A 14422-nucleotide genomic window follows, 5' to 3' on the forward strand; every position below is an offset into this window, starting at 1 on the left:
TTCATGAGAAAATATTTAAAAAATTATAAAATTGTATAAAATTATTCATACTCAGTATCTAGTTTTGATTATGCTTGTTTTTATCAGACAAAAACAAAACCAGATAGTAAACCATGCAGTGTAGTAAGCTTCCACTAACATTAAACTCGTATCCATCTGTTAAGTGTATAGTTCTGTCTGATTGTGACACAAAACTAACTCCGTACCAGTGTTTCTCAGCCTCGGTCCTGGGGACCCACTGTGGCTGCAGGTTTTTGTTCCAACCAGGTTCTGTTTTTAATTGGACTCCTGGGCTAATTAAGTGAACTGTTATTTCCTAAGTTCTGTGTTTTGGGAACAATATAGCAATTAGAAAACTAAGTTTGGTTAAAAAGAAAAAATATATATACTGTATATTAAAATGTACCAAGAAGTTATATGGGAATTATGTATTTTTTTCTTTTTAACAATATTTTCATCTTGATTTTCATTCTACTTTTCTAGGTGTTCTAATTGTTTAATTAATCCATTATTTACTAATTAGTGGATCTGATGCTAAAGTAGTTGCAGCCTTTGCTTATTCTGTGTTGTTTGCTAGCGTGTCTGCTCTGCTCAATTTTAATTCTCATTAATAAGATACAACAAAGGGGAAAAACTGCACAGAGAAAGGGTAAAATACGATGAAATCAACAAAAGAGAATTAAGCATTTAAATCTATAGCAAAAACAGAAATATTTCTAAATGTCTTATAAATGTAAAAATCATGCTGCTGTGCTTTTCTGAATGTAGGATAAAAGAAAAATAATACCAGCTAATTAAATGAGATCAGTGCTATCAGGTGTTGTCACTGATTAGGAATCTGGTTAGAACAAAAACCTGCAGCCATAGGGGGGGCCCCAGGACTGAGGTTGAGAAACACTGGTAGGTGCTCCATGCCATAATTACTAAAACTGAAACTAATATTTATAAAAATAAAACAGAAATGTCTTTTTGAAATAAAAACTAAACCAAAACTAAAAATACACGATGAAGGAAAACTAAAACTAAACTGAATTTCCAAGTAAGGCCAGAAAAAATCTAGAAATAAAAACTAATATAAAAAGGCAAAACTATAATAACCTTGGTCAGCAATCAATGGATTCCTATCTCAATTATTAAATGTTTTGATGGTGTTCCAACAAAACAACACTATTGTTTCAAAATATTCCAACAATAATATCATGTATGTTTAACAAGATTCAATAAACAAAGCAACAATTGTCTTGTTTATTTATCTTTGTAGCATCTTTAAAGGTAACTATGGATGAAGTTGATTTCAGATGGCAACAAGATTCTTAAAGTATGTTTAGAGTGTTCAATTTGTCATTCTTACTGTTAATGACCTTTTACAGGTGCCTATGTAGTTAGTCATTTTCTATTTTTTATTTATGACTTTCCACATAGATATTATCAAATTTTTGCATTACTTATTTAATACATTATATTTCGTCTCATCAGTTCAGTTTAAGTTTGTCCAGGTAAGCATTAGGTATAAGGTAGAAACCTGGATTGTTCCATATGTTAAGAATGAAAAATGGAAAAAAATCATAGGAAGAATAATTTTAGTGCTAGTGTGTTTAAATTAGTAAAACATTGTTTTTTCTCTCAGGGGAGGCTTTGGGTCAACTGTTCTTCCAGTTCTAAGCTAAAGCTGAAAAAAAAGTTGTAAAAGCAAAACTGCCATGGAATGGAGTCTGGACCATAGCAAAATAGGGAGCCATGATGATGGTGTAATAATATTATGATAAAAAATATGTACTTACAAAAAAAAATAATTCAGAAACCAATTGTTGTTTTTACTGCAGGTTAAAACAAGTAATGATAAAATCTTAGAAACCAACTGGTCAACTAACCTGGGGTAATACAGGTGGCCTGAGATGAAAAGCCATTATCACGCCAGCATAGCCTGAAATGGAAGGGTTAGATAAAATTTACGACAACCCTTCCCACTCCAGGAGGAAGCATGAGCTGGAATGGAGGCCAAATCTATCCATATTGAGTCATTCTAAAACAGGACTGCAATGAAGTAGAGAGTCGGATGTCGGATGAATATAAAAACAAGATAAAAAAGAAATACTCTCTCAGCTGGCATAGACAGGCCATTTTGTCTGTTTATGCCATTTCATGCAAGAGGCATGCTGGACCACGTTAGACCAGAAACTAATTAACACAGAACCCACCTAGTAATCTAAGCACACAAGGGGGCTCCGCCCCCTGCTCATTTCGCTCGCCTACCCCCGGCGTTTGGAACCCGTGTCCGCTGGGCAGCCACGTGTGAGGATGACGCATGTTTAATACGGAGCGTTCGCCCGTGTCACTCTGGGGCCTCCCACTGTTAATACGGAGCTCCGTCCGTACTATTATGCGGTGCATTGTGGACTACCGCGGACCCCGTAGTGTTTCCCGTTTCAGTTTGTATCTCGGTCAGTCGAGCTTTTGTTTTTGAAGCTTTTGAATTCCGCTCTTCATTATCTGTAACCTGCTGTCCATGTGTTTGGCCCCCTCGTTTAACCTGTTTATGACGTTTTACTTTGCTTTCTACTCTGTCTTTCATTTCTGATCTCGCTTTATTCTGCTTTTGTTTCAATGACACCTGGTCCGTGGTGAATATATTTTCCCTTTTTCGAGTTAATAATTTTCATTTGTTTGCGATACTGTGATGTTTATCGTACTGTTAATAATGCATCACTGTAATGTGATTCACCTATGCTGTATAGTTTAGACGTGTGAGAATGACGTATGTTTAATATGGAGTGTTCGCCCGTGTCACTCTGGGTCTCCCCACTGTTACTATGAAGCTCTTTCCAAACTATTATGCGGTGCATTGTGGAGCACTGCGGACTCTGTAGTGTTTCCTGTTTCACTTCGTATTTCGTTTAGTCGAGCTCTTTCTTTTTGGAGCAGTGCCTGCCTGGTCTGCGGCATTTCAGACGCACGTTGTAGGCGCCTGCGTTCATTAATTATATCCAGGCAGGCGCGTGTTTGTATCTCGGTCACTCGAGCTGTGTCGTGTTGAATCCGTGCCTGCTTTGCCTACGCAGTTTGAGACGTGCGTTGTAGGCGTCCACGTTCATTAGATCTGTCCACGCGGGCTTGGTGTCGAAGCTGTGTTAGTTGTTGAGCTGTTTGGTTTTGGAGCCGAGACAGTTTTGCTTCCGCGGTTTCAGACGCGTGTCTGTACCATCTCGGGTTTGATGTATGAACCTTTGTGGACTCCGTAGTGTGTCCCGTTTCACTCTGGGGCGGGGCGTTGACTCCTCTTGTTTTACTATGTCTCCTCCTGTGCCTTCACCACGCATTAGTGCCACTCACAATATGCCGGCGACGCCTGCGCCTTCCGTATTATGTTGGTTTTTACCATGCTATGTAGGCGCGTTTGCCTTTTGTACTTTACCGCGCCTTCCGACGTACGATGTAGGCGCCTGCACCTTCCGGGTCCACCTCCGCTGTGTGGTGTGGACGTTTAACTGTCGTTGTTTCTGCCTTTATATTCTGTATCTCGGTGTGCATGTGTTTCGTGCCTAGGTTTTTTTGAAGCTGTTGCATTCCAGTTTTCATCATCTGTAACCCGCTCTCCATGTGTTTGTCCCCGTTCTTTAATCCCTTTATAAAGTTTTACTTTGTTTCCTACTCTGTGTTTTATTTCTGACCTCGCTTTATCCTGCTTGTGGCATGTCAGACGGTTCGTAGTCTCTCTCGTTTTACTCTGGGGAGGGGGGCTTTGTTCTGTAACCTGCTCTCCATGTGTTTGTCCCTGTTCTTTAACCTCTTTATGACGTTTTACTTTGTTTCCTACTCTGACGGTTCGTAGTCTCTCCCGTTTTGCTCTGGTGCGGGGGGTTGGGCTTTGTGTGGCGCCTGCGCACGTGCGTAGTCTCTCCCGTTTCACTCTGGGGGGGGGGGGCTTTGTGTGGCACTTGCGCACTGTCTTTTGCGTCCACGGGCAGGTCCCTGCGTCCATATCCGGTTTACCATTCTCATTTAGTAATATGGATAAGTAATCTAATGTGATAAATTAACAAACCTTGACACAACACAAAAGGTTTGGGGCAGAGGAGGGATCCTGGGACCGGAACTGGAAATGAGGTCATCAGGTTGCGACGTCTTGGGATGTGGAAATAACATCATTAGGAGGTGGGCTCTTCTGCTGGTCTGGAAGTGACATCGCCTGGGACGTAACAGGAAGTGATGTCGTGGGAGTCATTTGGTCTGCGGGCAGATAAGAGAAAAGATTAGTGCATGACTCATTATTTTCAGTACAGGATGTCTGTTAATTTGTCAGCTCATGATAGTAAGGAATAGAAACACCAAATGAAAAATTGCATCTGTTGCTTTGACTACAATTGTCATTGCCATATCTGTTTATAATAACCTGGAAAAACAATACAGTAATCCCTCGCTATATCGCGCTTCGCCTTTCGCGGCTTCACTCCATCGCGGATTTTATATGTAAGCATATTTAAATATATATCGCGGATTTTTCGCTGCTTCACGGGTTTCTGCGGACAATGGGTCTTTTAATTTCTGGTACATGCTTCCTCAGTTGGTTTGCCCAGTTGATTTCATACAAGGGACGCTATTGGCAGATGGCTGAGAAGCTACCCAGCTTACATTTCTCTTTCTCTTGCGCTGACTTTCTCTGATCCTGATGTAGGGGGATTGAGCAGGGGGGCTGTTCCCACACCTAGACGATACGGACGCTAGTCTAAAAATGCTGAAAGATTATCTTCATGTTGCTATGTTTTGTGCAGCTGCTTCCTGAAACGACATGCTGCACCGTGCTTCGCATACTTAAAAGTTCGAAGGGCACGTATTGATTTTTGCTTGCTTGTTTTTCTCTGTCTCTCTCTCTCTTTCTGTGCTCTTGACAGAGGGGGTGTGAGCTGCCGCCTTCAACAGCTTTGTGCCGCGGTGCTTCGCATACTTAAAAGTCAAACAGCCCTATTGATTTTCCTCTGCCTTTATGACAGTCTCTGCTCCTGACTCCTTTGAAGAGGAAGATATGTTTGCATTCTTTTAATTGTGAGACTGAACTGTCATCTCTGTCTTGTCATGGAGCACAGTTTAAACTTTTGAAAAAGAGACAAATGTTTGTTTGCAGTGTTTGAATAACGTTCCTGTCTCTCTACAACCTCCTGTGTTTCTGCGCAAATCTGTGACCCAAGCATGACAATATAAAAATAACCATATAAACATATGGTTTCTACTTCGCGGATTTTCTTATTTCGCGGGTGGCTCTGGAACGCAACCCCCGCGATGGAGGAGGGATTACTGTATAGGTGTTATAATTGGATAATTGGAGCAAGATGTGTAGGGGTTTAGTTTAAAACAGTAGTTTGACAAAATCAGAATGTCAAAAGGGACGGTTCAGTTGCCTGTCAACAAGACTCTGTTAGAAAAGTATTTGCCCTAGACTTGCAATTACTGTCAGGAAACACATAGTAAATGGGTCCTATTGGCAAGTGAAATTCACAGAGTGCTGCACATAGTTGAACCGGCAAATTATCCAGCAAATAATGAAAGGCCTTGTGCTATGGTGTATTGTGGGATTACATTAGGCTGCCACAAGGAAATGAACTTCGGGGATGTGGAGATGAGGAATGTAAATTTTCAGGTATTTCTGTTTCAAGCATTCAAATGCAATTCATATTCAAATTGCATATTTCTGTGTCAGATTTATTACTGCTTAATAGTCTAAATCTGGTTTGAAAGGTGTGAATATATAGTTTTTTTGCTGTCCACAACTTTCTAAAAAGATCTGATCTGTATCACATAGGAGAAAAAAATACAAAATTGACCTGAAGTGTGAACTTATTTTTAAAGGTTACTCAATAATGAAAACTTTTACATACACCTACCTATCATTCACAATAGTATCTCCATAAACTGTAGTCATATATATTTAAGTAGCTGTCCCCTGCGGCTCCACCCATGTAGTAGTGAAACAGGACAAGCTTTAAAAATGATTTAAAAAAAATAAAAAAATGTAATTTGTATTGAGAACAATTTATATTGATAGGCTTCCTATCTGAGGGCCTCTTGATAATAAAATATTTTTGGTTTTATCAGGGGCGAGGACATAAAGGTTTCTTGGGGAACTAACCTGGGTGAAGCAACGTAAAGCTGACCATGTGAGAAGCATGGTGAGCTAAGATCCCTGCCAACTTGAGTGTCTGTCTCTGGACCTTGTTAATTGACATTGAAAAGCAACGCTTCACCGGGAACTGCAATCTCTTGAATTGAAAGGGCATGTCCGTCGTGATAAGAGGAATGCGAGGGATTAAAACCCTCTCGCCAATGCCACATCCTGTGATGATTATCGCCTCTATGATGCTGTTCCAAAGCTGACAGACCTAGAGATAGGTACCATTGTAAAGTTTGGGTGGGCTCAGGTTTCTCAAAAGGATAATCAGTGCTCCTACTTTCAATGCTAAGTTGAGGGTCGGCATCCCAGGGGTATTAATGGAATTTAAAAGTTTTGTAGGATAATGAACTGAATCGTGTTCTAAAATGGTATTTATTGAAGTGTATGTCCGAGACAATTTGAGCACCAATCGATTAATTTTATGCTTCTCCTTCCCCTCCCCTTGGCCCGCAGCCTCTCTTTGCTTTGCACTTATAAATCGCTGCCGTAAGCGAACTATGATACATAGCACAATGAAAGTAGTCGCAAAATCTTCCAGAATGTTCAAGGAAATTATAGGAAAAAACCCGATCTAAATCCGTTAAGTAGTTTTCTCGTGAAAAGTGGACAGACATACAGACCCGACTCAAATGGAGACTGGCACATGAGTGAGGATGGCCCCACCCTGCTCCCTACTCCTGAGGTCCTGCCTTTACCACTCTTCGGCTCGCAGCCTCTCTCTTCAGTTCACGCTTATTAATTACTGCCACAAGCGAACTTTGATACTCAGTGTGATCAGAGAATTCACAAAATCAAACAGAATGTTCAAGCAAATTATAGAAAAAAATCTGATCTAAATCTGTTAAGTAGTTCTCTTGTGAAAAGCGGATAGACAGACAGATGTTGGATTTTGGAGATATACATCCCTGAGACAAACTGATTAGTGGCATATACTCATAAAATTCAAAAAAATCAAAGTATAAAAATCATCTTTAATTATTTATCCATGGCAGTATTTACCAAAAACTCAATACCACTTTCACTCAGTGTAAATCTTTACAGAGTTTTTCCAAAGAGAAACTCACTCTGGGGAACATTTTAGCAAGTCAGTAGCAAATATGTATAGAGTCATCAGTCATGGTGGTGAAGGATGGATGGAAGCAAAGATGGTATTTGTAAGGTTTTAACTCAAGTTTTAATATAAGTCAATTTGGGATGCATTTAAAGCAATGCAGTTAAAGCCTAGAGTTGCAGTCCTAGTGCCATGTTGATATTTTACTTTTATTATGCTATACCAGTTGGAGGATTATTATTATTATTGTTGCTGTTGTTGTTTTATGAAAAATTAAACACTATAAATAAAAGTTTTAAGGAAGGAATTTATATTGATTTTGCCGTTATTCTAAGTAACACGAATGTTCCATATAATCAAATATGTAAAAAAAAACAAAAAAAATGTCTACAATGTATTTCAACAAGTATTCAAAACCATTGAAATGCTTCTGAGTAAATGAAAAGCGTTACTGCTGTCCTCTGCTGATAAATCTATTGATACCAATTATAAATCTCTTAACTCATGCAATAAATGTTGTCAGTGGTATGCTGTTGAATGCAACCTATTGAATTATTATTATTTATGTTGTAGCCTATGATTTTTTGCCCCCAAATACTTATGACAAATAGGCTTCCATGATAGAACTGATTAATCGGCAACTTAGTAGCTTTTAGGACCTTTTAAAATCTAATGGTTCTTAGAGCCAAACAGGAGGTCATTGCTAAATTAATGGTGTAGCAGCTCATTGACTGTTACCTTCATATATCATATGAAACTAAAAATGTTAATTGGTGGGGCTGTGGTTTAATTGTTTGATTTGTTTTTCCAGGCGTGGCTTCCTACCATCTTCCATTTTTATAACATTGAGTTACTGTGTGTCTCCATAGATGTGGATGAGTGCGCCGAAGGGAATGGTGGCTGCCAGCAGATTTGTGTCAACATGATGGGGAGCTACGAGTGCCGTTGCCGGGATGGCTTCTTCCTAAGTGATAACCAGCATACCTGCATCCAGCGCCCTGAAGGTCAGCTTCCTCTCTTTGAGAAAAGCAATTTGGTGGTTTTCTAAGTAAAATTAAGTGCAATGTGCAAAGAAAACCTTTTATATGACCCTAGTCTACCATTTATGCATTGCTCCCTTATGATCCCTCTCGATATCCCGTACACTGCTGCACCTGGCACATTTGAAGAAGCTCTCTTAGCTGCTTCAAAGAGAAGTGCGGGTCAGATGAAATCAATGCAAGGTTATTCTATTATTCAGTTTCAGTCTGTACAACTGTATGCAGAACACACAGACATGCTTTGCTACTTTGAATTCATACATAAATGACTTGACTACTGCTTAGTTTTGAGTTAACAAGTCTCCATGTTTTCTTCATTGCCTGTCTCAAACATCAATGATTCATTCATTGAGTTTCTAACTGGGTGGAGGGTGTGGTGTATTTGCAGAGTTTCTACATAATAGGAAAACATATTTATACTGGTGAAAAAAAATCAGAAATTATTTTGAAATTGAATTTCTCCAGCTTGATTAAAGCAACTTTATAAAATAATTTATTTTTTTAAATTATCCATATCATAAGGTAAACCATATGTATTATTTAGCTAAAGGAATGTTTAGACAGTCAAATTATACTGTTTTCCAACTGGTCATTATAGCAATGACATATCTGCTTTCAGTACATTAAATGTAATACATTCTGCATAGTAAATATAAAATTCCTTTAACTGAATTGTATAATATACAAAATGCTCACCAGGAAGAACCTTTTGGGATAAACCTTTCCAGTTGGGAACCACTAAAGATAGCTTTCCTATTAGTCTGTTGTACCAGAGAATAACTGGCGACTTTATTATTCCATTCTGTGGTTTAGCTTTACTTACTGTTTAAAAACATCTTAACTCTTATTCTACTCTTTAATATTATTATCAGAGTTAAATGAGACTACATAGTAGCATGTCACTGAGTTGGTGCCAAGAATTTTTTAGAATGAAGCACTTCTCTTATAATTGACTAAATAGTTATGTTACAGTTTTATCAGTTCTAGGCATTTCTGACATTAGCCGTTTCAGAAACAAATACACCACCTCTTTCTGACTTGGTTCTTGAGATTTATTAGGTTTGGAGGTGGGAAAAGCAAAACCTGTGGAAAATGGATAAAAGTGGAGTCTTTGGTGCAATTTACTACCTTGATCTGCCCTTTTTTTAAGGAATTTTATGGCTATTTTAATTGCAACAGTAGCATGCAAATGTTAGTAGGTTTGAAAAGTAATGAACTATTAAACATGTAGCCCTCAGATGGAGAGCATTACTGTAAGATTAAAAAGGTCTGTTGTAAATTTCTAACATCCACCCCCAATGTCTTGCTGCCCACTTGATTTGTGCACTGCAAGATTGTGCGGTTTTAATGATGAGGCAGAACCTATAGTACTCTAACATCTTTTCTCAAAGCCTGGAGCAATCCGTTATCTCCAAATGCCACAAACCTGTCAAAGCTTGCTGTGTGCAGTGCAAAGGTAGAACAGAGTAAACTATATACTGTGCTCCATCCTTCCTAATGCACTCAATCCAAATTGGGGTTTCTAGGTAATACCCTGTATGTCTATGCTCTGTATATAACCTGTAACCTGTCTTCTGTTATACACCACACATACAAGATAAGTAGTCTATCAGTAGCATATGGACACATTCATTACACAGTAACACTTTAGAAACCATGCCCAAATCAGTGCTTAAGTTAATGCTAAATCAGATTACCCAGCAAAATAATTTAGATAATGGAATTAGGTATTGTTATAAGCACCATTACAAATACATGTATAGTATAAAAGTAAAGATAACAAAAGAGATAAAGGTAAGGCTGTGTAAGAAAGTAAATATTTGATTATTGATTATGAAACCAACCTTTCTAGATGGGATTGAAACAGGCACAGGATTTTAGGAAAATGGTGTTACCAAACTTAACAGTTGCTGACCAGGTTTAAAGCTGTTAAATCTTTGGAATGGTGAAAAAGAACCGTACAATAGCCATCATTTTGGCCAGGAATAAAGAAATGAGTATGATATAGCACTCAAAACTTATCTTTTTAAGAAACTTTAAATACTTCCTAGACTGGTTTGACATATTACAGTGCATCCGGAAAGTATTCACAGTGCATCACTTTTTCCACATTTTGTTATGTTACAGCCTTATTCCAAAATGAATTAATTTAAATTTTTTCCTCAGAATTCGACACACAAACACCCCATAATGACAACGTGAAAAAAGTTTATTTGAGGTTTTTGCAAATTTATTAAAAATAAAAAAAATTGAGAAAGCACATGTACATAAGTATTCACAGCCTTTGCCATGAAGCTCAAAATTGAGCTCAGGTGCATCCTGTTTCCCCTGATCATCCTTGAGATGTTTCTGCAGCTGAATTGGAGTCCACCTGTGGTAAATTCAGCTGATTGGACATGATTTGGAAAGGCTAACACCTGTCTATATAAGGTCCCACAGTTGACAGTTCATGTCAGAGCACAAACCAAGCATGAAGTCAAAGGAAATTGTCTGTAGACCTCCGAGACAGGATTGTCTCGAGGCACAAATCTGGGGAAGGTTACAGAAAAATTTCTGCTGCTTTGAAGGTCCCAAAGAGCACAGTGGCCTCCATTATCCCTAAGTGGAAGAAGTTCGAAACCACCAGGACTCTTGCTAGAGCTGGCCGGCCATCTAAACTGAGCGATTGGGGGAGAAGGGCCTTAGTCAGGGAGGTGACCAAGAACCCGATGGTCACTCTGTCAGAGCTCCACAGGTCCTCTGTGGAGAGAGGAGAACATTCCAGAAGGACAACCATCTCTGCAGCAATCCACCAATCAGGCCTGTATCGTAGAGTGGCCAGACGGAAGCCACTCCTTAGTAAAAGGCACATGGCAGCCCACCTGGAGTTTGCCAAAAGGCACCTGAAGGACTCTCAGACCATGAGAAAGAAAATCCTGTGGTCTGATGAGACAAAGATTGAACTCTTTGGTGTGAATGCCAGGCGTCACGTTTGGAGGAAACCAGGCACCGCTCATCACCAGGCCAATACCATCCTTACAGTGAAGCATGGTGGTGGCAACATCATGCTGTGGGGATGTTTTTCAGTGACAGGGACTGGGAGACTAGTCAGGATAAAGGGGAAAGATGACTGCAGCAATGTACAGAGACATCCTGGATGAAACCTGCTCCAGAGCGCTCTTGACCTCAGACTGGGGCGACGGTTCATCTTTCAGCAGGACAACGACCCTAAGCACACAGCCAAGATATCAAAGGGAGTGGCTTCAGGACAACTCTGTGAATGTCCTTGAGTGGGCCCAGCCAGAGCCCAGACTTGAATCTGATTGAACATCTCTGGAGAGATCTTAAAATGGCTGTGCACCGACGCTTCCCCATCCAACCTGATGGAGCTTGAGAGGTGCTGCAAAGAGGTATGGGCAAAACTGGCCAAGGATAGGTGTGCCAAGCTTGTGTCATCATATTCAAAAAGACTTGAGGCTGTAATTGCTGCCGACAAAGTATTGAGCAAAGGGCTGTGAATACTTATGTACATGGGATTTCTCAATTTTTTTATTTTTAATAAATTTGCAAAAACCTCAAGTAAACTTTTTTCACGCTGTCATTATGGGGTGTTGTGTGTAGAATTCTGAGGAAAAAAAAAGAATTTAATCCATTTTGGAATAAGGCTGTAACATAACAAAATGTGGAAAAAGTGATGTGCTGTGAATACTTTCCGGATGCACTGTATGTGACAAAATGGCATCCCATTCAACATGGCATCATGCCTTCTCTATACTCCCAGAAACCTGATTGGATTAAAAAATAGATGAATATTTTACACGGAATAAGTGTAAACAAAGTGTTAAGTTTTCACATTGCCCCCATTGCACCGGGGGCTTCCTTAAAATAGCCTGGTTCCATCCATATCTTAAAATACTTGTAGATTAGATCAACTGGTGACTCTTGAATTTGACCTGATAGGTTGGTGTCATGTCTAAGCTTAAGTCTGTCTTGCACCCAAGGGGTTCTTACTTCCTGAAGTTAAAAAAGAATGAAAGTACATTAGCATCATATGAGCAAAACAGTAAAACAGAATGAGGGAGGAAGCTTAATGACACTTTTCCACAATCTTAACCCTACATTTCCTACCTTGAATATACCACAATGTGTTTGTATAGAAGTTCTCTACGACCTTGACAACAATTTTTTGTAACATAGCTCTTACTTAAAATATCAAAAAGACTAAGTATTTTCTGGGTAATTTCTCTGTCCACATTTTACCACAAGCAAAGTGTAGTGATTGATGTAACTTTTAAATGTTAATTTTTAAAAGGTGTTCCTGAGATTTTTTTTGCCAAGTTCTCTACTGGAAGTCCTAGTTAGGAGACAGCCCATAAGCTGCCAGCTGACATTTCTAATGATAAAAAAAGATTGAGTCTGGTTTTGATTAAACTCACCATTCAGAACTACTTTGAGATGTGAACTGTTTCTTGTGTCTCCACCAGGCGGAATGTAACAGCCCATTTATGTTCATCAGATAAGTAAATGAAGCAATAGAACCATTGAATGTAGTCACGGGTGATTTCAGCCCCTGAATCTGGAAGAACACTATTGATGTACCAAACATCATAGAACAGAGAGCACTTGTCACAGGTTTTGTTAAGTTTTACTGTTAACTGTGTATGTGTACAGAGTGTCCTGATACAAATAGGGAAAATGTTGAAGTTTAGATTTCTGTGAAAGATGAAGCATGCATTTTGGATGCGATGTGCTGCATTTGGAATAGTTTATTCTGCCTGTGCCTGGCTAACAATATGGTACTCATATCTGACAAATTTGTTAGTCACTTTAGAACACTGATCTGGGGCCTCATGTATAAACGATGCATACGCACAGAAATGTTGCGTACGAACGTTTCCACGCTCAAATCGCGATGTATAAAACCTAAACTTGGCATAAAGCCACACACATTTCCACGGTACCTCATACCCTGGCGTACGCAATTTCTCTGCTCGGTTTTGCAGAGTGGCGGCACCCAGCGTCAAAGCTGTGCTACTGTTCCTGTGTGGTCACCCTTTCTTTCTTAGATCCACATTCCTGACGCGGCTTTATAAATAAACTGAAACTAACTGCTTGTTGTTTATTAGTGTAATGCATCTGATTGTAATTAACCTGCAGCAATATAATGATCCAGGGAATAGCCATAGTATTCCAAATACCATAACTGCTTTAGCATTGTTACTCTCACTGCATCTTCTTCTTGTTTCAGCTGCTCCCGTTAAGGGTTGCCACAGCAGATCATCTTTTTCCATATTACTCTCACTGCACCATTCGGAGTATTTATATCACGGTATCTGAGTGGGGAATCACAGCAGCAGCTGATTGGAAAGAGAATTATCGGTATACAGCATGAAGCAGACGCTGCCTCAGCCATGGCAAAACGCTTCAAAACGCAGTTCAGAAAAAGTTTCATCCCAAGAACTATAAACGCACTCAATCAGTCCATCAAGTGCTCCTTGTAGAACTGTTTGTACTTATAAGTACAATTACCCCACTGTAAACTTGTACTACAGTTATAATATTGCACAACCTGAGCCACTTTATAAAGCGTGTATTTACATATGATGACAATATCATTTTTAAGATGAAATGCAGCATAATATGTTGATTATATTATACAGATAAAACTTTAACTTCATTTAAATAATCTGTATTGTTAATAATTAAACATGTGAGGACACGGTGCCGCAGCGCTAGCTAGTTCATGGATTGTTCCTGCATTGCGTTGTATTCTTGCTGGTGCTGACGCAACACTGGAAGGATGGACGGATAGAATAATTAAACATGTACTACGAAGATATTTCAATGTTCCTTAAAAGTTTTGAAGAATCGGCGTTCTAAGCTTACAGATGGCTTCACGTCTATTACAGAGCTGATTGTGTGGCGATTGGGCATTTGGAGAAAGAAAAGTAAGGACAGGAATTGGAGGTTAGTACATTTGAAACAGACAGTACTTCTGTAATAAATTATTTCATTGAAGGTCGCGCAAGGCGCAGCAAGCCTCTTGTGTGAGAAATGAACAAGCACATGTGCCACCGTGTTCCCATGTTTAATAACATGCTTTCATTCCTATCATCATGAAAAAGATACCACGTATACATCTCAGTATTTTAATTATTCAGAGAGCTGTAATATCACAAATGCAATGGA

The 14422-nt window shown here is 39.2% G+C and overlaps 1 protein-coding gene across 5 annotated transcripts in view; it reads left to right on the forward strand.

Moving 5' to 3' along the window:
• Window positions 1–14422, forward strand: part of scube3 (signal peptide, CUB domain, EGF-like 3) — a 458024-nt gene that overhangs the window by 228424 nt on the left and 215178 nt on the right. For all 5 annotated transcript variants that reach the window (XM_051924638.1, XM_051924639.1, XM_028797022.2 and 2 more), the window contains one exon: window positions 8084–8218. In XM_051924638.1, coding sequence (XP_051780598.1) covers window positions 8084–8218 — 135 coding nt within the window. The remainder of the gene's footprint in view (window positions 1–8083; window positions 8219–14422) is intronic.

This window comes from Erpetoichthys calabaricus, chromosome 3, assembly GCF_900747795.2.
Source record: "Erpetoichthys calabaricus chromosome 3, fErpCal1.3, whole genome shotgun sequence".
NCBI classification, from domain to species: domain Eukaryota; kingdom Metazoa; phylum Chordata; class Cladistia; order Polypteriformes; family Polypteridae; genus Erpetoichthys; species Erpetoichthys calabaricus.